Raw genomic sequence first — 27,598 nt, 5'->3', positions numbered from 1 at the left:
TATAATAATTTGATTTAGTCCATTTTGATGCTTCGTGGCTTCTGGTCGGTCCGGGTTGGTCAGTTGGTCCCTTGTGCTCAGTGAGCGGTTTGATTTTGGCCCGGGTCTGTGCAAAGGTATCAAGATTCATTTCCCGCTAATGTCCTACGGCAGCGAGACGCCGCACGTTTGGAGCAGCTCAGCAGTAAGTTTTTGTCTTCTGTAATTTTTATTAAAAATTTTAAGTTTATCTAGACTGCAGTAACACAGGATTATGCCACACCTAGCATCACAACATGAAAATTTCGTTACCTATGTTATGGTTTTACAGATTTTCTTTTTGCTAATTTCCTTTTTCTTCCTCTAAAATAACTTACTTTCAAGAAAATAAATTCCTCATCCAGCAAAACCTTAATTTTGCATCAATCCATTTAGGTAGGTAGGTACTTCATCTAAACGAAATCTAAGTTTATTTTTTATTTGAATCGTTTTTATATTTTGCATTGGGCCTAAGTTCATCTTAGTTACCTAATCGAGCCTGTTGGTCAGTTGGTCCTCTTATATTCCTTTCGCTACTTATCAATAGATATTAAAAATAATACTGCGTGTAAAATAGTAATAGTGTAAAATAAAAATAGTACGCTTTAGCCTGACCTGCAAATATCATGTTGAGCTAGCTAATCCTCTACCAGTCTAGGTACCTGTACCTAATAAATTCATCATCATCCTCCAGCCCTTAATACCAATTTTATTTAGGTTCTTCGCAGCGAGTTTTCTTTTTCAAAACTCTTCTGTCTGCCGTTATCTTACAAGTAATGTTCTATCTAGTCTTATCGACTTTCACACAATGCATCCATCGTTCCTTGGGTCGTTCTCTTGCACTATGTTCTTCCACATTCAAGCCCAAAACCTTCCTCACAACATGATCCTCATGTAATAACTGTAATATAAAGCTTAATTTGTTTGTTTGTATGTCCAGGGCAGCGAGGTGTCCCCGTACGGTCCGTTGTGGGACGCGCCGCCGGCACCCGTGCCGTATCCCGACATCCTGGCGTTCCCGCCGGCCGACCTGGGTAACTGCTCATATTTAATCTTATAAAGAAATGGTCTAATAGGGGCCGCAACGCAAGTAGTGCTAAGTAATAAGTCTGTTTCAAGCAGATCCGGCAGAGAGTGGTGTTACCTATAAACCTGTACCACCCAGACCGATAGTTGGACCGATAGACTGCTAAAGTTTCCTTGAAGCAGCTTCAAATTGGTTCTATTTGTATTCTTTTGACTTAAAGTCTCTAGAGTGTATTTGTTTCAATAATGAATTATTGTATTGTAACGAACTTGCTATATTAAGATAGTGCGCCTCACAAGTTCGAGACGTCTTATTACCTTCATTTTAAAAAATACGCTTTGCCCAGCTATGGGAGGTTCTTTTAAGTAGAACATTGGTTGAAAATTCTTATTAGACTCTGACATTAATGAACAGAACTGCCACTTTACCTTAAGGAAAGATACCGGTCGATTTAAACATTCTTTAATTCGGCTTCATAACTGAAACTGTATTTTTATTTTTTGGAAGAAGGCTTCATAATTACTTGCAAGATTATTGTCCGTTCCTAATAAACAACCTGCCTGACCAGTGTGGTCGGCGGCTGGGTGCGGCGGCCGGGCCGGAGCCCGGGTCCCCTCCGGCGGCAAGAAGCCCCGACGGCGAGTAGCGTCCGTCGCCCAGCGTCGCGCCGCCAACATTCGCGAGCGACGCCGCATGTTCAATCTCAATGAAGCCTTCGATAAATTGCGTAGGAAGGTTGGTATTCACTACTCAAGATAACCAGTGCGTGTCCGTCCCAGGTGGCAAGAAGGCGAGGCATCGCGTCGCCTCAGTCGCGCAACGTCGCGCCGCCAACATTCGTGAGCAGCGACGCACCTTCAACCTCAATGAGGGCTTCGATAGGTTGCGGAGGAAGGTTTGTATCTCTTCCTTATTTTTGCACATTCTTAGTTCCGTATTACAGAACTCTTCTTAAGTAAAATGCTCTAACGTTGATCTTGATTTAGTGTCATTTTGTTGATTGAATCTAATTTTAAAAAGTGCTTGATTCTGTTGCAGGTTCTGCAATACGGAACTTTAATCCCTATTTAGGTACAAATATCTGGTGTTATTCGTCGTGTCAAGTAAGTGACCAATGCATGTTTTTCTCAGATTTGAACTCTAATTTGCAGCAGCAGAATAATTTACGTCTTATCGTGTTAATGATGACACTCGAGCAGTATGTAAAGTTCAAGACTGTCATGTCATCGCAAATTAATAGACGATGTCGGGAGCTATTTCAGCATATGAAATCAATAAGGGTAGGTAAGGAAATAAATAAGCAAACTATTTTAATTCCTCCTGAGATTCAAGTACGAAATCTGAAAGATGTGGAGTGTAGGACTCCACCAAGGTGGCAATTGAAACAACAATTAAATTAGGTAGGTGTTGTAGATATTAAGTATCTAGTATAAACCTGCGGACAAGTCCCCTTTCTTTTGAAACACTATTTAAAAAGCCATCTACCGTATCAGCAATCATTATCATGTATTGAATGAAACTAATAAAATAACATTCCCATTAGTTAAACACGATCTTACCATACCATCTTACCACGAAGTATCCATTCGAAGTCCCATATCTAATGTCCTCAATCCCACCAGGTACCAACCTTCGCTTACGAGAAGCGCCTCTCCCGCATCGAGACCCTGAGGCTGGCCATCACCTACATCAGCTTCATGTGTGAACTGCTGCACGGTTCACCACAACCCCATCACGCCGCCCATGGCATACACCCGTCACGTCATGTGTTTGATGGTGAAGTGCCTTGGTGCGCTTAGAATGGAAGGTTCTAGAAATATGGTAAACGGTTTTTGAAATGGGAAGTGAAGGAAAAGAGTGTTGTATTCTAGTCAGTTTAGTTGAAGTATTTTGAGTTTCAGAGGTTTAAAATGTAAAGTCTATGAAATTGTCACAGCTTTTCAATTCGTTTTGCCATTTATATACCAAGATTCAAAACACTTTATTTGTACCTTTTAATACCTTTATGTGAATCATTGAGATTTTATGGAATTCATGGCTTAAAAGATTTACTAATTTGGAACCTTGAATACTTTAGTTTTGGATAGCTCCCACTAAATAAGCAAGACGAATATGGCAAGGTACCTACCTATTTTGCAATGGCAAAAACCTCGAAATTTCTTTTGAACATTTTATTGTTTTGTTAACTTTAGAGCTTATAATTTAATTGAAGTTTAATTTGAGAAGAATGTGGCGTCTGCATCTGTATCAGAAATGCAAGCTTCTAGTCATCATAATATTATCTATTACTCTGTATCGACATAATTTATAGTAGGTATAATAATTAATACATAAGTTAAACATAAATGCCTACGTCAAATATAATGTTAACTTTTGTCTTCCATTAGTATTATATCAATAAATATTATATTAATAGGAGTATTCGTTTTATTTATCTAGGATACTCAATTTATTTTGCTTTTCTATAAAATAATATTGTATATCTAAGTACTTACCTAGAATTTTTGATTCTCAAGTTTGAGCCTCACAATTGTGATAATTTCGTAAGTACTAGGTACTCTATTTTTATTACCCGACTTCCAAAAACTATATTACGTTTCAGTGTTTTTTGGATTCGGTTACTTACATATTTATACTTAAGTTTTTTTTTATTTGTGTCATACCTTCAAAGGCGAGGGTAGGGACCTTCAAAATGATTGTAATTATTATGGGGCACTTTTCTACTTATAAAAGCGTCACATTGCCTAAAATGAACAATTGTACAATGCCTGTGCTCATTAAGCAACTTGCATTTTTGTATGAATCAATGCATTAGCTAATTATTTCACGTCGTTATGTCCCTAAACGAGGGCTTTCTCTATTAATGATGACAAGGAACCTATAAAAAGTCAGGGACGGGGTAGTTTTGTAGTTAGTATTGCCTGGTATACCGTGAGTGAAGTTTGTCAAAAGTGATATTAGTGAATGCACAAAATGCGACTGTTTGTGTTAAATGTGAGTATTCCAGAGTATTTAGATTTTTGACTACTTGACTTTGAATTGATTTAATAGTTTAGTTATATTCACTTGCTTACCTTATCGTTAAATTAAATTATCTATTATATCTTTCGCCTATAAACATTACATAATTCACCCATTCATATTTAATTTTGTTAAATAAGTTTTAAATATTGACTTGACCAACTAAATGTCGTGTTTATTCTAGCATTTAATTTGATTTCTCTTTTCAGTGCCTATTACTGGCAAGCGTTGCCTTAGCAACGCCAAATGGACGCGAGAAAAGAGACCTAGCATACTTGAAAAATTTGATCTCTTCAGCCATCTTTGGTCCTCAAAAAATCAACATCCAACAGCCTTCAGTTGTGAAGACAGAGTCTGATTACAAATTATTCCGACTCCCTGGGTATGAAGATGTAATGGTTAAAGTTTCACCGAAAAAGACAGCTGTTAAAGAATTAGTTTATCCGTCGGTGAAACCAGTAAACTTAAATGCTTTCGGATCAGTTATTGGTACAAAATCTGGCGACGATGCACTAGTAGCTGTGAAAGGAGTCGAGAATCTGCTTTCAACCGGAATTTTGTATGGAGGACCTAACAATGTAATGAAAGAAACTATAGCTCCAATGTTTCCTGCATTAAACAAAGTCAAATATGTAGCTGAAGAAAGGATTCAAGCTGCTCCAGTGATTGAGGCAATACCACCTGAGCCACCTGTACTGACAGAGGAGATCCAGCCGTTTGTTGAAGAGAAGGTTGAATTAAAAGTGCCATTCGAATCTAAATATTCGTACAAACAAATGAAAAACCACGAGCCGATGATAACGTATACTGCACACAATAATCCTGACGTCGAATTGGTGGAAACTGTAAAGATGAAGTCTGAACTACCGATGTGTATTAAGCAAAGGATTGATGAAGCTATTGTGTTGGGTGCTAACCCTTATATGCTAGCTCCCGTGCAAGAAATGTATCAGGAACAAACTGCTCCGGTTGTTGACATTTCTTATGGAAAAGGAGAACAATTCTTTTATGTACCTCAGCCACCCTTTGAAGAACGATTTACAGAAAGATTCAGTGCTGCTGCTGCTTTCGGAGTGTTCCCTGAAATATTTAGGCCTTCAAACGATGCTCCTGTTCGCAATGTAAAACCGATGAAGAATCAAGCTATTAATCGGCGTCCGATTGTTTCAAATTCAAACAAAGCTCAAAATTCAGAAGTGAAAATCAGTGCTACAAAAGAAAAAGTGAACGATCAAAATAAGCAAGTAACAGTGTTTTCTAATTCAGGTGATAAAGTAGACATTGCTCAAACATTGGGACCTTTACCACAATATGTCGTACATTCAAGCAAGAAACAGCTTTCTGTACCAAAAGAGAAAGAAGTTAATCAAATGAAACCTGTTCAAATTGTAGCATCAAAAGATAGCGTTGCCAATAGCAAGATACCTGATACAGTATATCAAAACCAAAGAAATCCTAATACAGGGAAAGTTCTACAACAGAGTAAGGATTGGAGAACCAATTTGAAAACAAATGTTAAACAATATATTGTTGTTCCAAATGCAACTAGTGAAGGACTTAGAAAAACAATTGAATTAGCTGTAGATGGTTTACATACTAATACAGTGACAGCCAAACCTCAAATTGTTGCTCATCCTACGGTGATTTCTGGTACCAAAGGACCGAAAGTAAGTGTTTTGAGAGAGAATAAAGCTGTTGTGTTAAAAGAGAATCCGGTAGCTGCTCCTAAAGTTAAACAGTATTCATACCATCAGAAACATGCTGATGGTTCATCAACAAATATAAAGGGAAATAAACAAGGAGTATCAGTAAATATAAAACCAAAATACAGCAACGTAGGCAGAGGCGATATTCCGGATCAAAAATAATGTTAATAAAACAAATGTTATTAGTTTTTAAATATTTATTATTAGATTTACTTAATTAATTAAGTATATAATATTTCTAAATTTAAGCTTGTAATAAACAAATATATAATAATTTAAAGCCTGGTTTTATTTTCGTTGGACCAGAGCCTTCTTGGTCATGGCACAGATTAAAATAAGGGGTGGTTTGGTAAGCAAATCCGTAAACTTATAAATGCAGGTTTTGTATTTAAAAGACATTAACTTTACAAAATGTACCGTAGTATGTTATTGTGAGTCAGATTCCTTCCAACTTTTCCTCGCTTTTAAATCTAGATCACAATATCATATACGGCCATAGACAGAAAACATTTAATTTCAATTGTCTATGCATCACATGCATTCACATTGGCAATATACATCTTTATACATTTCACATATAATTAAACTTTCGACTGACAATATCAATTTTACTATAAGTATTCTTAGAACGCATTATAAATTATTTAGCGTGTAACTGAACAGTTTTTACATATTGAAGTGTCCCGTTGAAATTATCGCTCACATTGACACAAATAAATAAACTTTATTAAGTCAGAATATTTAACATTTATATTACAAATATTACTACACTCAGTGGCAACAGAAGAACATACATACATTCAATATAATACAACGCGTTCTAAATATTTCAGTCAATCAAAAACAGTCACTTTCATAAAGTCGTAAACTCGTAAAACAGTAATGGCGGCGAGGGTTTCCAAAAGCTTACAATAGATGGCGCAACAGTAACTTAATTATTTATTTCTATTCTATCTTTTTTGTTTAATCTTTGAATTTATATTTAAAACTGTACAGTATGGCAGTGAAATAAGAAGTTTTTCTAATTTAGATTTATTTATTTGAAACTTGTATAAAGGTTTTATTTAAAGGTTCATGGTCTAGGTTTTCGAATAGTTAAGTACTACTTTTGTTTATGGCAAGAAAGTCGGTTGGAGAATTATTAAAACAATCCTCAGCTGTTTAACTCCTCCCGTACAATTAACGGCAGATGGGTATATCAGGCGGTCAGCACAAGAACTTTCAGGAGCCTTTCGAGTACCTATGCAAACACTGAAATATCTTCGAAGGATATTAGGCCAGTTTTTTAAATCAGTCGTTTTTTACATTTAATTTCTTAAAAGATAGTCAAGCATAGATGATATGATTTCATAGCCGGTATCGATGGTAAGTGATAAATGTCTCAATCATGTTTTCAGTTACTAGCTTTTTTATTTTAATGTATTCAGGGTATGACAAGATATAACAGCTCCATAGCTCCGAATGTTTGCAGGCGGACTTGCAAAGGCGGGAGAGCGAAGGGACAGAGCCCCCCAACTTATAATTCTTAAGCATTAGACGACACGAGAAATATTCGAAGACTGGTTAAAATGAGTTTGCAGAATGCGATCACAAAAGTAAACCTTCAAATGTTTTTCTAATTCAGCCATTCTATGGCAACTGGTGGTTTTACATTTTTGAACCCTTGCCTTTTCCTGTATGTCAAATATGATCAGTCGTTCAAACAGCGCTCTCTCTATGTAATGTTAGCGTGACGTCGGGGGGCGGAGGCTCCCATCGCTCCCAGGCGGGCTTGCGGCGGCGCTCAGGTGGGGCTGAGTCCCCCGACGCGTCTGAGTAGCCGCTACTGCAGGAGCGCAGGCTGCATGATGCGTGCACTTTGTGCTCTGGAAAAGTTGAGAATCTTTGAGAAATATTGTTTTTGAAATTCTTTGAAGCTATTTGGAAGATCGAGGCCATGTCAGTTCATACCCATAATCCCGATCGCGTACTTATTTAGTTTAATTAAATGTATAAAAGAGTCTTAGATGAAAATATAAATTAATTAAAATCTGTCTTAACAGTCCGAATAGACTTCTTCACCAAATAAACTAGATATAATATAAGAACTTGCCAAATACTTAAGGACAAATCCTTATACTGCTTTGACGTCAATTTATTTTACTATGTAGTAGAACATTTCAGAAAGGCTTCTGATGGCTCAGGCGGATTTGAGAAAGCTCTGACGTTGCATCTTGTTGTGGTGATTAAAAATGCAGCTCACTAGACAGAGGAATTATGACTACCAACCTCCAATATTATCCAGATAGTTCCTCGCCACGTCGTCTAGCTGCAGCACTTGTATGACGGGCTGCGGCTTCGAGCGCGGCCTCCTCGCTAGCCTCACCAGCAGCACTGATGATATGAGGAACACTGCCACCAGTACCACTGCCCCTATTGATATGCCCACGTCTTTTTCCAGGAAAACTGTAGAAATAGAACGGAATTTTAAGAATATAATGTGCTTTGAACGAGATCGTATTTATTGGTAAAGAGATTTTGACTGTGAAGATGTTGAAACATGTGACTAGCGCCATCTACTGAGTTAAAAAGGGGTGAAAATGCCCACCCCTAAGTAAGCGTAACATTTTCCTTGCCACCCCTCAACTACTCTGAATCATGCAAGTGGTTATCAAAACACTCGCTAGATGTCGCGATACCTAAGATTTTAATTAAAAATATGAAATGACATACAAAATCGAGGAAAAGTTGTTTTTACTTTTTAAAGCAAATAGCTTTTGTCATTAACTATCAACCATTAAAAATATAATACTGTGCTTATTTCAAATATAAATGATCGAGCATTGCAAGACTCCTCACACTTCTGCAAGGTTTTGCTTTTACATAATGCCTCATATACCTACTAAAATCATCCTCAGAGCCTTTTTCCCAAACTATGTTGGGGTCGGCTTCCAGTCTAACTGGATGTAACTGACTACCAGTGCTTTACCTACAAGGAGCGACTGCCCTATCTGACCTCCTCAACCCAGTTACCCGGGCAACCCCTTGGTTAGACTGGTTAGGCTTTCTTACTACCCGTGACGACTGCCCAGGATGTTCAATGACAGCCGGGACCTACAGTTTAACGTGCCATCCGAAGCACCTACTAAAATGTACTTAGCTATTTATAATTCAAAAAATACGGATACTCACAATACCACCAAGGCGGTTCGGCCGCATGTAGCAGGGTATCAGTAGGCCTCAGTAGCATGGGTGCTGAGCATCCATATCTATTGCAAGCCCTGGCGCCCGCCTCGTCGCCGCGCCGCACGCTGCCCAGCGCCGCGCGCACTGCCAGCGCACCGCGCTCCATTGCGGCGCCAGACGCTGTAGTAACAATAAAAATTATGATAAATCCATTTATGAATAGAAACCCCTATTTCTCCCGGTCAACGTCCGAAGTGGGACCCCATCCAAGTATGATTCCAGCAAAAACAAGCAAAAGTTTTGAAGGGTGGACGTTTGAGGGACTTTTGTAAATTTTGACGTTCAGAAGTGCAGATCATCCACACTCACCAACACCTCCCACACTGGCGCCGCCGGCAGCCAGCGCCCTGCCGCTGCCGAAGCCCATGCTGGCGCGTCGCTCCAGCACCAGCGTCGAGTTGCTCTCCGACATGCGCCACACTGACACCTCGTAGTATGTAACATCCACACTCACCAACACCTCCCACACTGGCGCCGCCGGCAGCCAGCGCCCTGCCGCTGCCGAAGCCCATGCTGGCGCGTCGCTCCAGCACCAGCGTCGAGTTGCTCTCCGACATGCGCCACACTGACACCTCGTAGTATGTTGCGTTCTCAACTGGAATTCAAGTTGAAAACACTTGAGCACTTTTGTTCCTTTTAGGTATTCTGTAGTTTTAGAATATTACTTTCTTCCGGTATTAGTTTTGAGTATTGAATTTTAAAATTAATTGTTTTATTTTTAATAATGAAATACATTAGCATAGAAATCAATATTTACCTGGCATACACTTCATCTGGAACTCCCCAAACTCGTAAGCAATATCACACTCTTGCGGCTGAGGGGGTCTTAGATGTTCGAAAGTGAACACTCGATCACAAGGTTCCTCTTGCGTTGCTACCCCATTACTGGCTTCACAACTAGCTTTCAAGGTCTCAGCTAGAGGTCCCGTGATCTGATCAAGAGGCAGTATAGGGGACCCTGTGGTTAGCTGTTGGACCTCAAAGCCTGCTGGTTGGAGGTACCAGAAGTAAGTGTCTGGTGCTGGTAACGCTTTGACGATGCAGTGGATTGTTTCTTTGACAAGTCTTATGCCGTAGCCTGTGCATTCTGGTGGGTCTGAAATGAAGAGACCATTGTTTTTACAATTATTGAAATTCCCTTTTATATATTCTGTGGCAAGTCATGTATCAAGAACGCAGATTTTTAAAATGAGAAAAAAGTCCCTCGTTTTATTTGAAAAAATGCTCCCTATTTCCCGTGGATTCTCCTTTGTCCATTGGGAAGGACCCCCTACACCCATGTAAAAGGTCATCTATATATCTAGGGATCACTTATTTTCATAAGAATGTAACTAATTGGCAATACTGTATCTCTCCATGCATCAAAGCTAACAGGGTGGGCGTTATGGGGCCTGTCTCTTGTTTTTGAAGTTCGAAAAGTCTAAAAGAGTAAAAGATGTATCAGCCTAATTTGAATAAACCTTTTTGATTTTGAAGGTAAGACAAAAAATACTTACAAAATACAGTAATAAGTATAGTATCGGATCTAGTCTCGCCGATGGCGTTGACAGCTGCGCACGAGTATCGTCCCGCGTGCGCTCGCGTCGCCTCTTCCACCAGCAGCTGGTGAGATGAGACCAGGTCACCCCATATACCACCGGATCTTATTTTAATATCCTGTAATATAGAAAATTCAGGCTCAAATTCACCGATAACCACCATTGAAACCACTATTAGCTTTGAACATAAGACGATAAATCATAGTAATTAGTTGCTTTAAGGAAACTGCCGTTTTTTTTGTCGGTGTACTTGGGCCTGAAACTTTACCCGATTATTTTAACTGAATTATAATTTAAACAAAAAATTGCATTTGCCTGTAATTTATGATGTGAATATTTTTGGTTTGAGACCTTTATTTGAAGAGACCGTCTAGCTAGCCGACCTCAACATGGTTGGGAAAAAGGCTCGGGAGATGATGACGATGAGACCGTCTAGCTAGCTAGAGCATGACCTAGTGAGATATGTGATATATCGTCAAGGACCTGTATTCATCTAGGGTTTGCACATGAATTGGATTTTCAATACTTACATTAAAATACCACATAAACTCTTCAACGGGCGGGTTGGATCTGACGTCGCACTCCAACTGTAGTGAGTCTAACTCCACTACTTCATTCAGATTTCCATCGCCCAGTTTTATCACGTCCACCATTGGACTATCTGAAACCATAAGAAAAACATCATATATGCCGAGCCTTTTCCCAACTATGTTGGATCGGCTTCCAGTCTAAACGGACGCAGCTGAGTACCAGTGTTTTACAAGGAGCGACTGCCTATCTGACCAATCCAGTTACGAAGGCAAGCCGATACCTTCTTGGTAAGACAGGTTGTCAGATTTTCTGGCTATACGTAACATAATACCTCTACTAGACAGAAATAGCACTCAATTAGTTAAATTGTTTCTAAATTCAACATTTCATTTAAAAAATTTCGTGAGCTTTATCAAAAAAGAAAAAAGAATTAATTATGTCCTAGACATTTAGACTGAAAAACGAATTTCCCACGAGACATAATTCAGTCTAACACTAATTCACAAAAAGTGCTCAAAATTGAAACCTTGAATTTCTTCCAAATTACTAGATGAACTATTTAGATAACTTGTGAACGTAATGACATTAATGACCTTGTAATCAAAATGGAGGTGCTATTACCGATTGTATGGTATGTAGGCGAGATTCTCATAATTATCTCCTTTGATAATACTAAGGTGGCTTACATCATAGCTTAGCATAATAATTATTCTTGCTTATATTAAACTCATTGTAATTCTTAACGTATAATTATGAAAATCATTTTTTACTACATTATTCAACATAAGGTGTAATTTTTCTTAATTTGTGGTTAAAACTTTAAAGGTTTTCTTTTTTGTAAGGAATTTTTGTGTAATTTTCTGGCACCCAACGTAAGTCCCATTTGGGCGCCATTACCTATCTATTTGATCTTTATGACTATCAAATTCAGTATATTTTCAAAAACTGTTGTACAGAGACTAATTATTTATTACTAATATCTTATTTCTCCGGTTTCTTTCGAACCATGTTATTATTTATCTATTACCATCCGTAATACCCGGATCTACTCGCATCCTGTGCGCCCATTCTTTACGAAAGTTAAACCCCGTACGGGGTAACAAATGATAACCCGTATCTTTGGCTTCACATTATGATAGACTGACAGATTTACTTATTTTGTTGAGCTTCACATTCTGATAGACTTACATACTTTTATATATTTTATTACTGAATGAAAACTTACATGTAACATTAAGCGTAATAACATCAGCCTTGGAGCCCCTGTTGGGTGCCATCACCGGGTTGGTGGCGACGCACGCGAGCGTCGCGCCGTTGTCACCGATAGACGGACTAAGCTCTAGGTACGATATCGCTGTTAGAGATGAGTTGAACCAGGTCTGAAAAGAAAGAAATAAAGAAAAAATATTAACTTTACATAAATTATTATTTATCGAGACTTTTGGCACCACTCAAAAAGAGTCAGCTACCACCAGCGGGCCCCACCAGAGCCAAGACCTGCCGGGGCTGCGGGATTGTTCAAAAGAGTTACCACGCCCCTGGTGAAGAAAAGGGCTTAAGAAGGAATATGATGGCTTTCAGACTTTTGGAGCCATATCGTTGAGAATCAGTGTTGTAAATGGAGCTCCATGCTAATAATCATTGTCAGACTTTCTAGCTTCTAACTACCCATAGCGACTGCCAAAGGTGCTCAAACGGCAGCTGGAACCTACCAATTTAATGTGTCTTCCGAAATATAGTGGAGGTTGGTATGATCGATCGTGTCGTAGTTACATAGCCAAAATAATTGTGTTAACAATATAAAAGAATTCACTTTGAACGTGGAAATAAAGAGCAGTAGACAATACATTAGTTGAATATTACAGAATGTTTCAATCACTTAAAATAATGAAATAAAATTACTGAAACATAACCTAATATTCTGGCCACTGCATTTTTAATACGGTAAAAGTGAATTACAGAGGTATAATGTTTTCTATTGCCAAGTAATTTTCTATTATTACTAGTAGGTTTACACAATCTATGGGAAAATGCCTTTGATGGCTTGATCCCAAGATAAAATTAAATTACAACGCAAATGATATTACGCTTTGGGAATTAACAGGATTAGTTTTATTATTAAAAGGAGATTGGATTTCTCAATTTGGGTTTAATTTAGAAGTACATTAAGTAAATTCACTTTAAACAAAGAATACTAAAGGTTAGTTAGAATTCGAGTACTTAATTGAAGTTAAACGTAAATGAGTTAGGAAAACATAAGAAAACCGAAAAGCAGAACTTAAACGAACTTAATTATTTTTGATAAAGCCAGTTGAAAATAAATATTGGTAAGCCAGTATTGGTAGTTTCGAAATCGTTATTCATTTGTCAAATGAAACCATCTTTTGAGTCTACTACTGGGAATTTGAATCAAGAATACATGTTCTTAAAATAATAATTCGAAACTTCGTATGTAGTTCGAAAGTTGAAAATTAGAATTAAATCCTCATTTGTTTACAGCCTCATCAAGGCGTACATTCGATATTTCAAAACTCACACACACATACACAAATCTCAATACACATACAAGTTGTCAAGCCTGTAGTGTAATAATTACTTTTTTCCCAAACCTACATAGTTTCCAAAGCCTAAAAGGTCCAAATACCCGCCAACTTCACAGCTACCCTTCTCAAGAGTCCTTTGTCCCTTACGTACGACACAAATCATAATTTTGTCGAACTAGCATCTTACTTGTTAGCTTGGCATATGAGATGATTGACACGCGCTAATTACCTGAATCTCGTCACTTAATTGATTTTCTCTTTCCAGCTTCCGGCTGCACGTTTTTGTGAGCATAATTGCCGAATGGTATGGTCGTTAATTAAGTGCTCGTTTCTTTGTTAATTTCATTTTTTTTAATCGTTCTATACTTACGCTAAGTAAGTAGGTACGTAAGTACGGCCGAGGAAAATGTATGTATTTTTGAATATTGAATGAAAACTACCAACAACAGAACTCTAGTCAATATTTTCTGCAAAGTTTCATTTTGCAAACACAAGGGATGAAAAAAGATAGAATACGAGTAGCAAGCACTTTATCAAAGGAGCGCTTATTATTTAATTTTGAAGGTAGTTGCTGAAAAGTAGGTATCAACTATTGAACTACGCACACATAAGCAGTATCTACAAAGTATTCTGTTTAAAATTTTGACTAGCGTGAAGTCACTGGTAGACAACTTCAGAGCGGCAAAGCTAACTGATGAGTACTGGTACGAGTACCTACTGATATATATTTTTTTAGTTTCATCTCGCAGTTCAGTCAATGAGGTCGTGTACTGCTTCATCATCCTCCGAGCCTTTCTCCCAACTATGTTGGAGTCGGCTTCCAGTCTAACCGGATGTAGCTGAGTACCAGTGCTTTACAAGGAGCGACTGCCTTTACAGGAGCTACTATCTGACCTCGTGTACACGTTCGCGTGAGCAACGTCTTACAACGTCGTATTGATATAAGTATGAAAAGGCGCAACGTCGTACGACGGCCTCTAGATTGTCACATTTATTTTGACGGACCATGTCAGACCTATGTGGTGGCGACAACGTTTATAGACGTTGGACGTGAAATAACGTTGCGCCACATAACACAGATTATAAGACTACGTATAACGGCGGGACGTCTTAAGACTTGGTTTAATTTTGTATGGGAAAAAGGTGCGCCACAGTACCAACATTTAAAAATACCCGACTGCACACTAAAAAAAGAGTAAAACAAGCCCCACAATAATATTGATCAATACAACTTTACTGAATATAATTTATAAATATTGATGGAAAGCATCGCAGGCGGGGACCAACAGAGGCTTATTTATAGTCATTTCGGTTGTGCACCATTTAGCAGAATTTTCGTTGGTGGCGGTCAAGGTGGTCCCCGCCTGCGATGCTTTCCATCAATATTTATAAATTATATTCAGTAAATTTGTATTGATCAATATTATTGTGGGCGTGCTCTTTTTAGTGTGCAGTCGGTATTTTGTTTTTTTAATAATAATTCTTTTATTTATAACTTTTTAGCTGTTTTTATTTAACGAAAATGTTGTAGATGTAGAAGACTATGTATATGTAAGTACCATTTTAAATTATTTCGACGACATTTGGCTTTAGATTACGAGTGATGTTACTCCGCAACATAAATTTACCGCCAATGCGACGTTCAAGACGATCAAGACGACGTTCATGCATTTGATCAAGACGACGTGATTGTATCGCCAAAAGAATCGCTTTTTGCTTGCTAACGCATGAGTTGCTTTGCGTTGACGCAGAATTAACATGTTCCCGTGGGAATTTTGAGAAAAAACGTATCCTATATTAATTACTCCCGTGATTGAAATGAATCTAATGATACCGCATACATATTTTTTTAAAGGGAAATTTAGAAAAAATATCCCGTGGGACTTTTAGGATAAAATGTATCCTATGACACTCCCGTAATCAAGACAAATCTAACGATACCTCATACATCAAAATCCATCAAGCCGTTTAGGCTACAGGAGGTCACAAAGGAACAGACATACATACATACTTACATACACTCGAAAAACATTACCCTCCTTCTTTGGCAGTCGGGTAAAAATGAGACTGCTCACGCGAACGTGTTAACCGACACTTTTTGTAAATTATTAAAGATCGTCTTAATCTCACCTGATTACTATGATGCTTAAGGTGCCTATGGTCGAGCCACCATGACAAATGGTAGTACCTAGTAGGAATTCTGTTCATACATTATGACCAGCGTGAAGTCACTAGTTGCCAACTTCAGAGCGGCAACCCTATTTCACGAGAACTGGTATTATTATTGAAGGACATCTTAACAAGTCTAACCTGATTACTATGATGCGTAAGATGCTTATGGTCGAGCCACCATGACAGTTCGGGCTGCGGGTAGGAGCCGCGAGCCGTGCACTGCGCGAGCGCAACGCCCCCCACTCGTAACGCGTCACCCGCCGTGCCGCGCACCCAGTGGATTGACACGTTGTATGCTGGTACTGGAAGTTTTCAGGATAAAATTATATAAGAGTTCCTCAAGTTGGAATGTTTAAAAGCAGACTTCCAATAATGAAAATGCTATCTAAACAAAGATTACTGTCTTCCTATTTAAGGTCATGGCACACATGAACGGCACGACATAGAAGGGCGCAGCTTTGTTAGGTAGGTAGCTCGCTGTCACGCCGAAGTTGACTTTTGATATTGACGTTACGGGTTGGAGGTGCACCCTGCCATGTTGTTCGTGTATGTTATGACCTTTAGTTAAAATATAACGTCAAAGTGCCATAACCAGTCATCCAGATCCATTATTTCAAGAACAAGTGTAGAGGTATGTATAAAACTATACGTCAAACATAATGTATAAAAAACTTACAATACAATTCAACATCCAAGCTGGCAACAATAGGTGGCGCTAGATGCGTGTTCGAAGCTCTACACGAGAGGGCTGCAGCATTGTCTCTGGTTAGAGGAAGGTATAGCTCGTTCTCTCTGACTGCAGGGATCTCGCTGTCGCCATCTGAAGCGTCTACCAGCGTGTCCCCGGAGTACCAGCTTATCCGGGGCGGCGGACGACCTGGAAACATAGGCTTTTTATAATTCTTTGTTGGGGTTACGGGATTGTTCGAGTTACCACGGTCCTGGTACACTAAGGACTCCAGGCGGAACACAATTGGTTATTAGTCAGTACAAGTCTGAAGTTTGTCCATCATCATCATCTGCCTATAGCCTTTTCCCAACTATGTTGAGATGCAGTTGAGTACCAGTGTTTTATGAGGACCGACTGCCTATCTGATCTGTTTCACCCAGTTACCCGGACATCCCAAATTTTACAATTTCGGAGTAGTAAAGACGCCTGATGTAGGCATTTCTTGCCATAAACCAACAATTGTCATAGGGGGTGGTCCTATGTTGCCAAAATTTTGAAAGTTATGTATCTCAAATAGTAGGAGCAAAGCTATTGTCATCTACCGAACACAAATCAAGCAATTGGGATACTCAGGAACTCTATTATGGGAAACTCATTAAAACTTAACCGGATCTTCCATTCAGCTCAATAGCTACATCATTCAAATTATTTATTAATAACCTGTTTCGATGTCGCTTTACTATCGATTAGATCACTTTCTTCACCAAAATCGAAATTCACCAACTTTATATATTATCGTATATCTCAGAAACATTTATTCCATTCCAGAAACGAGGGTACTCCGCCAAAAATGAAGCGGTAACCGCCCAGGAATGTGGGCTAGTGGAAAAGTTGAGAGTTCGACCCTCTGAATTACACCCGCACCCGCAGTGACGGACCCTACCCTCGCATAAACAGAAACTTATTTATTCGCGTTAGACCTGAAGGAATGTTTGTAATGAATACACGTTTGATATGTGGACCGAGGCCTTATTGTGGTGGAAAACGGGTGAAGTGGGGTGAATTAGAAATGTTTAGGCAGCATAGATATCTAGGATTTGCTATTTCATACCTATTTTATAGGCTTTAAAGTAACTATTGTAGCTTACGCGATATTTTGAAGAAACATGCAGAAGAAATGTTGACGTTTTCTTTTTTAGAAAATAAGTTGGAAGTATCCTTAGACCAAACTAAGGATAAGTAAATGTCGTAGGTAATGTAAACACTTGACAAAAGATTACATTAACAAAGAACAAATAGACTCGTCATTAAAAACGAAACCTCTTTTAAAACGTAAGCCCGTACTAAAAATCAATAAACCTTTTTCTAAATACACTACTTTCTCAAAAGGAAAAAAACGAACAGAGTCCTAACGACAGTTTTAAAAGAAAATACTTTGGGAACAAGTTAAACCAACTAAAACGTAAGTGAAATAGTTGTGTTTAATTGATCTTTTACCGAGGTCCCAGGAACGTGGAACTTTTAAAGGAAAAAGTCCCAAAGCGCATTGCTAACATCGGGAACATAGTTTTTCTAAGAACGCTGCTTAATTAAGAATCGGATGTCGTTAACATGTAATGAAAAATATATCGAATTAAAAGAAATCGAGTCAGCTTCCTGCTGTTACCTTACGTATTTTAATTAATTTAAGAGTAGGTACCCAGAGTACCCAGCACATTACAGACTTTTAGTTAGCCGACAGTTTGTTCGGGCTGATAAATCTGTATGAAAATGAATAGTATAACAAAGATCAGGTATATGGTCGGTATCAGACCGGCTAAAAACTTTGATTGAATTCACGGCTGTCTTAAAAAAAAACCTACCATACTGTGGGCCGACTGTTTAGTCGGCCCACAGTTGGCCAGATGGTATGATGGTATGATGGTGGATGGTTTACTCCGCTGGTACTCTAAATCTCTTATTTTAATACGTTGAAGGCGCATGAGCTCATTAATTTGTCTAATGATACTATAGAATTAGTCCAAAGGGAGCGAATTCTTGATTTCAATTTGTTAATTGAGTCTAGTTTGCCAGCGGCTGTGTGAGCACTGAACACATTAAATTATAATTTTAATATTAATAAGGAGAGTATTATATGCTATTGAAACAATAATTACAATGTTCAATTTGGTAGTACAAAATATAATGTAGTCTGATCAACAATACAACGCCTAAGATTATTATTAACTTGTGATTTATTTGTATTATTAAGTGACACTGTTATACCTTTCCTACCTACCCTTTATGAACTAATAAATATTTTTCATTTTCATACTTAAAGTGAAAATTTACAAAATTAACTGTTTAATTAATAAGAGCATAATTGCACCCCCTTTTTTTTAAACAAATAGGTAGGTAAGTAGGTAGCTTTATTACCCTACTGCGAGTAAGCAAAAGGGTAATTTGCCCGTTAATTCGTAGATTCATGTGTTACAATTATCCTTTGACACACTGCTCTAAGATCCCATTTCGAATTAATTTATATGAACAATACAAACTAAGTAATACAGATTATACATTTCAGCTGTTTTGGTTAAATCGCTGAGTTTGTGGGTGACAGCGCTTAACCTCGTAATTTGACGTTTGTAAATTGCAAGTTGCAATTGCCTTTCCAGTTAATTAGTTGGTACCATTGAATGTAAATGTTTACACGGATAATTTCGTCAAAAATCACGCTATTGTTGCTTTGCTAGCTTAAAATCAGAATTTGAATGGCTTTTAAGACTAAGTTTTGCATATTTTCACCATTGTAGGCGATTTACATACGACATTTTGAGTGGATTTCATAGAATTTTGAACAAAAAGAGAATCGCTTTACCGCCAACCGCGGCGGCGCGCGGTTTCGTGTGTGATTCACCATAACTATACGATTGTAAATCTCTTAATTCTCCACTAAAAGCATTTTTTGGTGGGATACTATGAAATGAGACCGTTACGGGTGCAGCGTGAGGGAGTGTCTAACTTTTACTGAATAAAACTTATGTTCCTTCTGCAAAATTTCGTGTAACAGGGATGTGGTAACTCTTTCCCACAAAACACAGAACAGTAGAATCCCACAGATTTCGGCCCTGAGGCGCCCCGTTGCGTCTCTATTATAACTTAAACTTAGGGGATCATAAATATAGTATGTTATAATCGTAACGCTACCGAGAAATGTGTACAGAATATTCTAGAAGAACAAAAAAACCTTACCTCCTATGACAAGACAGCGTAACACCAAGGTGTCTCCATCGTGGTAGGGACCGACTCTGCCGACCACTTTGTTGCTCATCTCGTCCATGAAGAATGGTGGGCTTGGAAGCACTACAAACAGAAAAGAAATATGGTTATATGTAGATAGATATATAGATATACTCTTTAGTATGCACAACAATTAAAAATCAACAAGAACAAAACAGAAAATTTTGAAGTCGGTGACTCAATGGGCGGTATTATCGCTAAAAGCGATCTCTCTTTGGATGGATTGAGACAAAATAACCATATTGCAAATAACCATGTAGGTACAGTTGCTACCAAAGACAATGGCGGTTCGTAACTAAATTCAGACCACATGTATTTGCATGTGGCTTATAACGCACCTTCGTCAGTCGCTGATGTCTATGGTTGAGCAATACTCTGTGATGTTAAAAAGTTTGGCGAGACCCTAGATAAGTATGTAAAAGTTTTGCGAATTAAAAAGTGTGAATAGAATTTCATTTCTTTATTGCTAACATACGTAATTGAATGGAGAAAATAAATGAAACTAGTCGAGGTGTGAAGCAGAAAACACTGAAGTTTGTAATTGGTTACGTACATTTTTAACAATTTTTGTGTTCCATTTTATTGCAACTTTATTAAAATAATTTATTTCACTTGGGGCTTTAAAAGCACGCACGAAAGTTAAAAGAAAGACTTCCTATGAAAATAGACAAGAAACTCTATTTATACTCTTTTTAAAATACATATAGTTTTAAGCTAAAAGAATACCTTATTGCGACGAGCTTTGTCATTTCATTTGTGCTATTTATAAGATAGAGAATTTAGAATTTCAGGTAGAATTATTCACGGGACTGTTGTATAAAAGAAACGGATAGAATGTATTCAAATATTATGAATAGGTTTAATTAGCACGAAAAGTGTTTTTCATTGCTAGCCGTTGGAAATATTTCCGATACTCCGTAGGTATCTCTGCACGCAATTTACTCACACCATAGAGGTACGATAGGTTTGTAGATTAAACCGTAATTCTTATATAACAGGAAATCTGGCAACAACGCAATATATTTCCTCACCATAATTGACATTTATTACGAACTCAGTTAGTCAGGTGTAGTTATAACTCCAAGGTAAACCGGCTCCCGAATTTTTGCATTACCTCGCCTTACGACGCCCCCGGGAGTATACAGGGGTGGTTAAATTCGTTCTATTCCGGGAAATACACATCTCCATCTGAACACCCAGGGGTATCAGGATCTACAGTACTTTCTGAAGTGTTTACACGTCAAACCTACGTTTTTAAGGGCTTGTGAGAGTTTTGGCAGACATCTGTTTCGAGTCAGCTAAGTTTTATTGAGGTACGCTCAGTGGAAGTATTCTGGTCTATTTTTATTTAAGTCTTGAATATATCTATTTAAATTAAGGTTATATACTAACATCTCTGCCTGTCTCATTGGATTTAGGTCGGCTTAGTTTTATTGAGATCTAATTGTGGGTAAAAGAAGTATTTTGGCCTATTTTTTTTTAGGTCTTGAATATACTTTTCTAAATTGGCGACTTCTATCTACCTTCATCTCTATTTTATCAGGAAACTGCAGATAAAATGCAATTGTACCTTATATGTTATTTATAGAGCCATGAAGTCCCCAACTCAAAGTTTGTCTGGCACGATCAACTCGAGTAGACGGTAGGTACTGCTGCTTTGCATAGTCAAACTTCTCAAGTTGGTCAGCTAGATATATTTAACGTGACTGGGGAGTCTTGGATGCCAGTCAATAACTCTCTAAACTCTCTACTGTTAGCATCTATTATTATCTATGGATATCGATTTCATAATAATGCATATGATTAAGTATCTCCATTTGTACTCTGGTTGGCAAATTATGAGATTCCTCTTAAGTAAGTTTTTGTAATTTGAGCTTAATTACGCACGCCGACTCGGGTTCCGAAAGCCCACGATGGATCGCGACTTTTTTTTGTGTAAACAAATTTTCTTTATAACTGTTAAATAAAACTTTCATTTGGGAAAAATATGTAGCATTATTCCGTCAAAAATATTAATGTGTGGGATTTCCGCAAAGTGACGTCTGATTCCATAATTTATAGGATAAGGATACTTAAGATATGTAAGAATATATATGTAAAGTATACTACGTATAAGTATATCGTGTATCGTGTAGTGGCATTATAGGTATCTATTAGATATAGTATAGTATAGTCTTAAACAATGTCTGTGTCTACAAAAGATAGGCACAATATAAGTACGCCCGCATCGCTGTCAACTGGCTTGAGTCTAAAAGGCTGTATGTTTATAAATGTCAATGCTGATGTGCCTGAAATAATGGCCGAATTCAGTCCACTGAAAAATCGACCGACTGCCGTGATGTTCAGAAATAGAAAATGTCGCTGCGAATATCTGATATCCCGGTGGATGCATTTGGTTTATTTGTAGAATACAATAAGATATTACTAATACTATACATGGGAAAGCTTGTATGTGGATATTTGTTTCTCTTTCACACATAGATAGATCATTACTAGGTGTAAAGAAAAATAGTTATCTACTCTAGTACTTTCGTTAGTTAGTCTAGTAATTATTTACGTACTCTACCTCTGAGTACTAATCTCCGTCTTTTGTTTCCAGTAGGTATTATTTTGATTATTTTCGTATTAGTGGTCAAAATAGTCCCTTATTATAGTTAAATTAAAAAAATGTACTGTAATTATAAGAAGTTTATTTAAAAGAAATAGCTACTTACTGCAAATATCAGGTTTCTTAGCATTAAATTACCCGTAAGATTACTTATGTGGAACTTAATTAGCTTTCAATATTTGCTGTGCGACGGCGATGAAACGCACGTTTCATCGCCGTAATTATTTTCATACCTTAAGACATTTTTTTAATTAAGAAAAGATGCTCATAAAAATTAAAGATTATAGCTAGTATCTACTACATACTTAATTAACTTATCTACAACATGATTTGCTCACCGATATACGTAGAGATGATATTTTATTTCGAGCAAACTTCTTGCAATAAAACTGATACTAAGAAAAGCGTCTCTTGTAAATACGTAAGTTATCGATTTTATTTCTATCTAAAATATAAAAGTCTGTAAATATATGCAAAATATGCATCGTACAATGTACCTGCAATATGCAACGGACAGCGCGCTTTTCGTCCCAGATAAGTGAATGCAGAATCACTGGGATTCTCAATATACTGCTTTTGCAATACACATTCTTTAATTCTAGCTACATTTACAAAACTAGCTGTTTTCCCATGGTTTTACCCGTCTTGTAGAAACTTCTTCCTGTGCCCGGATAAAATATAGTTTCCAACAGTGAAATAATTTTTCAAATCGGTGAGGTAGCGTTTAGGGTACAAACAAATAGACAAAAAAATATTCCTCTTTACTATAGCGTATGAAATTACAAAAGAAATTATAAATGAAGAGCCGCTCGACCAATATTGTGCTAACTTCATAAAAACTATCTACTAAATAAATAGTCCGTACAAAGCCTAAACAATTGATTAGGATAGGTGAGACCGTTCTTGAGTTATAAAATTATGAACAAGGAAAAGTAACATTATTTTTTTATATATTAGAAGATAGATAAAAGAAAAGGAGTAATTACTCATACAAGTATATATCTCATCCCAATCGAATTTTCAATACCCTGTAGCATAATACTCTCAAAACATGAACCCCAGATATTATTAGCATTTAATATTAATACAAAAATGTCGGTTCCTCTGTATCTACGTTCGCCGGAAGTCATGATGTTCATCTCCCAAAGACTAACATTTTATTCCTTTGTGCATAACAAAGAAGGGATATCTTTGAAAGCTTTTTTTATAAACAGGACTAATGTATCTCATTGTTCTATCCGTGTAGGGTGACCAGGATTAAGTCTTTATTCGGGACGGAGTACTTTTTTGAAGTCCGGTCTTTCTTTGTTTTGGGTTTGGTTAAAATGTTAAGTAATATGTGATCTTAAGTTTAAGCTTGTATTACTGATGTTAAGGTTAAGATGGGTTAAAACTTCTATGTATTTTATAGAGATTCCTTTTGATTTAAATGCTGAATATACAGTCAGCTTAAACAAAGCTTAAGCTAAGCTAATGCTAGCTGTTGAGTGAGCTTTTTTTATTAAATAAAAAGTATCCTACGTTCATTCTAGTACCACCAAGAATATGTGTAAGTACAAAATTTCATGATGATCGGTTAAGTAGTTTTTCCGTGAAAGCGTAGCAAGCAAAAGGACTTTAGTATTTGCAATATTAGTGGGATTTTTTTCCCTTTTTATTGTTCATGTTTGTGCAAAACTCATAAATTGTATATTACGATGTCTTGGACGTATAAAAAGGAGCGACTGATACACATAAGTAGATAGGAAACCGTCTATCATGCGACATATTATAAGAGGGAATAAAAGTCTTGTCCCAAAAGTGATAGATATGACTGAGGATGGATAGAATACAGGAAGGGACCACGTAATGGATTGAGACCAAAATATGAGTTGATTTGGAATAACCTACGAAAATGGTTTTATTTTGTGATAAAATTAAATATGTGGTAATATGAGGTCGTTATTTTTTAATTTAATTACATGTGTAAATGCAGGTTCTAATTAACATCAATTTTAAATGTAAAGTTTTAGTTAGTCAACAGTTTTATCTTAATTATATTTGTAAACAACTGTGTTGAATTTGCATAGGTAGGTATACTATGAATTTAAAGTCGGTAATTAATTTACAATTCAATGTAATGGTTGGTTATAGATGTACTTACCAAGTATACCAAGTTCTCAAAATAACTGCTATTGGAAATGAATATTCATAACCGAATATTAATTGGTTGTTCTTCAATAAATTTATAATCGTAATTTGTAAACTTTCGCCATAAGTTTCCGAAACGACTTCAAAACTTTTGAAGCCTGAAATAAATCCAAGAAAATCTAGACTAATGGGGATCCTACATAAATGTATTCGTTCACGGCCGATTAAAGTTACAAGACAAAGTTTTTTCCTTTGCTAATGCGGTGAGAAACGTTCATTCATCGTATATCTGTACGATCCGTCTGTAGTACGCATGCGTCAAAATAAACATGTCTGCCAGTGATATTTCCAACATGTTTTACAAACAACGTATTATAAACGATGCATTATTTCCCTGTTAATTTTGGAGGCGGACATAAAAACAAACGGAAGCCACCTAAAAATACAATTCTTTAATAATGTGAAATATATTTAGGCACTTCATCTGCAAAACATGTTTTTAACCCCAGTACATGTTCTACCATCGTAACAAAACATCGCAGAAATAAGAGCGCAAAATAAATCTTGCTGGCAATAAAAAAAATAATGTGGGGTTGCTACAAGTGAAAACAAAAAGCTCCCGATGTATTCAATTCCGCGGCAGCGCTCGGCGAGAACGCACGTCACTGGATAAATGATTACTTTACTTTCGAAGTCATTTTTTACTGTAAGTATGTGGCAGAAAGATAAAACCACGGCCCTTATTACATCCCTTAGAGATTTATTAAGCCGTATCAGGTGATCAATTTTAATGCAAATTTGTTTTAAAGAAAATATTTAGGCTAACGAAGCCCATAAATATTGAGCAGGATTAAAATTGGGCAGAGTTTCGTGTAAAATTATACATCAGTAGATATCTAGCTAGACTAGAATTTAATTGGTGTCTCTGATGCTGAGATTTCAATGAACGTTGAATATCTGGGTCGTGGGCTAACAGAAGAATAAGTAGGTACGTTCATTTTATATAATGTGACCACAGAATTAATTTGTTTGTCCTTGGTTGTTGATACAAGCTGTAATGAAACTTAATTGGTCAGATTTTATGATGTCATCACTTGGCTCAAAGATCGAGGACTTACTGTGGACTTATATAACCTTTCTATTCTGACATACGTGATATGGAGTTTACGTCAAAATTCAATATTTAATCGCAAAACAATCGACAATTAGGTAACAGAAAACTACCAATAGAGGTTCTTCAAAAACTAATCGTATTATTTTAAGTAAAAGTTTCTGAATTTATTTTAAGTAAAGTTTTTTTAAGCCTTGGGACAAGCTGCCTAATTGACACATTTCTTGGCACTTGGAAAGTGCATGGACTAATTGAAATAAATTCTTGGTCTTAAGTCAATAGGATTTTTAAGAGTTATTTTTTATCATGTCAGTAAACAAATAAATATTAGTTTTTGTACAACTTATTAATTTATATTATTAAGAGATTAAAGGTTTCATATTTAGCGTTGCAATAAACACGTGTATAATTTATTTAATTCCTTCTAAAATGAGATTATTAGATTTCTACATTAATTTTCACAGCGCACATAATTTTTCTATTTATGTCTACTTTACAAGATCTGATAGGCAGTCGCCTTATGTAACACAATACTCTGTCAGTTGCATCCGGTTGGAAAAAGGCTAGGCATATGATGATGATGATTCATATCTCCTTTTTAAGCTAATATAAATAACAAGAGGTGTCTTTATATAATTTAAGACACTGTCAAAGCTATTAATTCAAAAGATAAGGCACTGTTTGTTTAAGAATTTATTAAATCACCCGTGAGTTAGAAGTAAAATCACAAAGATAAATGAAGGTGTTAACTGTAATAAAAGGTTCTATCTAGACTCTCTTTACTTTTAATTAAAGCGTACTGGAGGGCTGTAGTTTCAAAATGAAGTGATCTACGGATGAAACCCGAAATACGTATCTCATTTTTTCAGCCTTGATAAGGGTCTTACTGACACATATGGACCAGGCTCTGGACTTTCTATAATTCCATGAAGGTTTGACCCTAAATAGAATCTGTTGAAAACTAAATAACTAACTTAGAAATAGTGCTGGCTGGTTCAGTAATGAAAGCCGATATTTTCAGCGTTGCCAGTGGTCTGAAGTTTAAACTATGCTACACAGGTGGTCGAAACGCTGGTCATTAAGAGTTATTCATTCCCACGTTGAAAACTACTTTTTTAGTAGTTTTTTTTTTATTCAACTTCTCTATGGCACCTATTTGGTAGTCAAAGAACGTTCTATAATCAAATTATGAATCATCTTTGGAATTTTTGCGAGCTTTTTAGCGCGACTATTAATCCTTTTAATGGAACTATAATTTTAAATGGTAGCTATTCAATTTTTTTAATATGATTTATGCATATGAATTTGTATAATAGCAATATCGATATTTGCATATGGATTATGTGTTTTTAGTAATGGAAATATTTGGTCTTGTGCTTAAGTATTTGGCATTAAAACCACGTTCCATCGAGTAAACTAATGATGATATAATTTTTAATTTTTGTTCGTGTTTAACAAAATTAATGTCCTTTCAACTTTCAACTTTGGACATCATCTGTCATCGTGATTTTGACGCGACAACATTGTTTAGTTTTGCTCCGGTATAATAATTATTTTATGTGAGTTTGTGTAAGTTTTGAAGTGAGTGACTGTTACTACTAAAACATATTATATCTTTGGACATAATTATGGTGTTTGTGTCACAAATTACCAGTGATACAACCATTTTTCAGCATAATTTCTAAATAAAATTTCAGCTTATTTTAATTGTCAAAGTTGGCATTTGTCATTTTTTTCTTCATAAAAAAGTTTCTATAAATAATGGAAAGCGGTTGCGACGAGGAGGACGGTAGCAGCTGTCATTCTAGCTCTGTGACCTTACGAGCTATGATACACAATACTGATGGTACGTCTGATTTAGAGGAGGGTGACACTGAAAGCAATTTGAAAGTTGGGAATAAAAGAGGCAGAGATGATTCAAGTCCGGATGATGATATACAGAATGGAGAGTTCATTACGGTGGGAAAGCGTGGTAAGAAAGCTAAAGTTACTACACCGCGTTCTGGATTTTCTCCAGGA

At 36.8% G+C, this 27,598-nt stretch overlaps 2 protein-coding genes across 4 annotated transcripts in view; one reads left to right on the top strand and one right to left on the bottom strand.

Annotated features, from left to right (window-relative positions):
• The first annotated feature begins 28 nt into the window (after positions 1 to 28).
• Positions 29 to 3,340, top strand: LOC110381252 (protein Fer3). 2 transcript variants are annotated; one of them, XM_021341523.3, is made up of 4 exons: positions 29 to 184; positions 959 to 1,052; positions 1,825 to 1,940; positions 2,668 to 3,340. In XM_021341523.3, the coding sequence occupies exons 1-4, from the start codon at positions 140 to 142 to the stop codon at positions 2,842 to 2,844; spliced, it is 432 nt and encodes a 143-aa protein (XP_021197198.3). In that variant the 5' UTR covers positions 29 to 139; the 3' UTR covers positions 2,845 to 3,340. The 2 variants fall into 2 exon arrangements, with proteins under 2 accessions (XP_021197198.3, XP_021197197.1); XM_021341522.3 differs by lacking the exon at positions 1,825 to 1,940 and adding an exon at positions 1,614 to 1,780.
• A 2,611-nt stretch (positions 3,341 to 5,951) lies between these two features.
• LOC110381251 (cell adhesion molecule Dscam1) overlaps positions 5,952 to 27,598 on the bottom strand; it is a 129,081-nt gene continuing 107,434 nt past the window's right edge. The window contains exons 6-16 of one of the 2 annotated variants that reach the window (XM_064039814.1): positions 19,683 to 19,793; positions 16,458 to 16,658; positions 15,920 to 16,083; positions 12,292 to 12,445; positions 11,066 to 11,196; positions 10,494 to 10,653; positions 9,755 to 10,093; positions 9,458 to 9,592; positions 8,944 to 9,081; positions 8,041 to 8,217; positions 5,952 to 7,637 (exon numbers count right to left, since the gene is read on the bottom strand). In XM_064039814.1, the coding sequence (XP_063895884.1) occupies positions 7,471 to 7,637; positions 8,041 to 8,217; positions 8,944 to 9,081; positions 9,458 to 9,592; positions 9,755 to 10,093; positions 10,494 to 10,653; positions 11,066 to 11,196; positions 12,292 to 12,445; positions 15,920 to 16,083; positions 16,458 to 16,658; positions 19,683 to 19,793 (1,877 nt within the window). In that variant the 3' untranslated portion in view covers positions 5,952 to 7,470. Of the gene's footprint in view, positions 7,638 to 8,040; positions 8,218 to 8,943; positions 9,118 to 9,306; positions 9,593 to 9,754; positions 10,094 to 10,493; positions 10,654 to 11,065; positions 11,197 to 12,291; positions 12,446 to 15,919; positions 16,084 to 16,457; positions 16,659 to 19,682; positions 19,794 to 27,598 lie in introns of those variants that run through there. The other variant, XR_010277489.1, reaches the window with a different exon arrangement.

The sequence above is a fragment of the Helicoverpa armigera genome, chromosome 20 (assembly GCF_030705265.1).
Source record: "Helicoverpa armigera isolate CAAS_96S chromosome 20, ASM3070526v1, whole genome shotgun sequence".
NCBI lineage: Eukaryota > Metazoa > Arthropoda > Insecta > Lepidoptera > Noctuidae > Helicoverpa > Helicoverpa armigera.
Note: the sequence above shows the minus strand (reverse complement) of the source record. Positions and strands in the feature narration are given on the sequence as shown.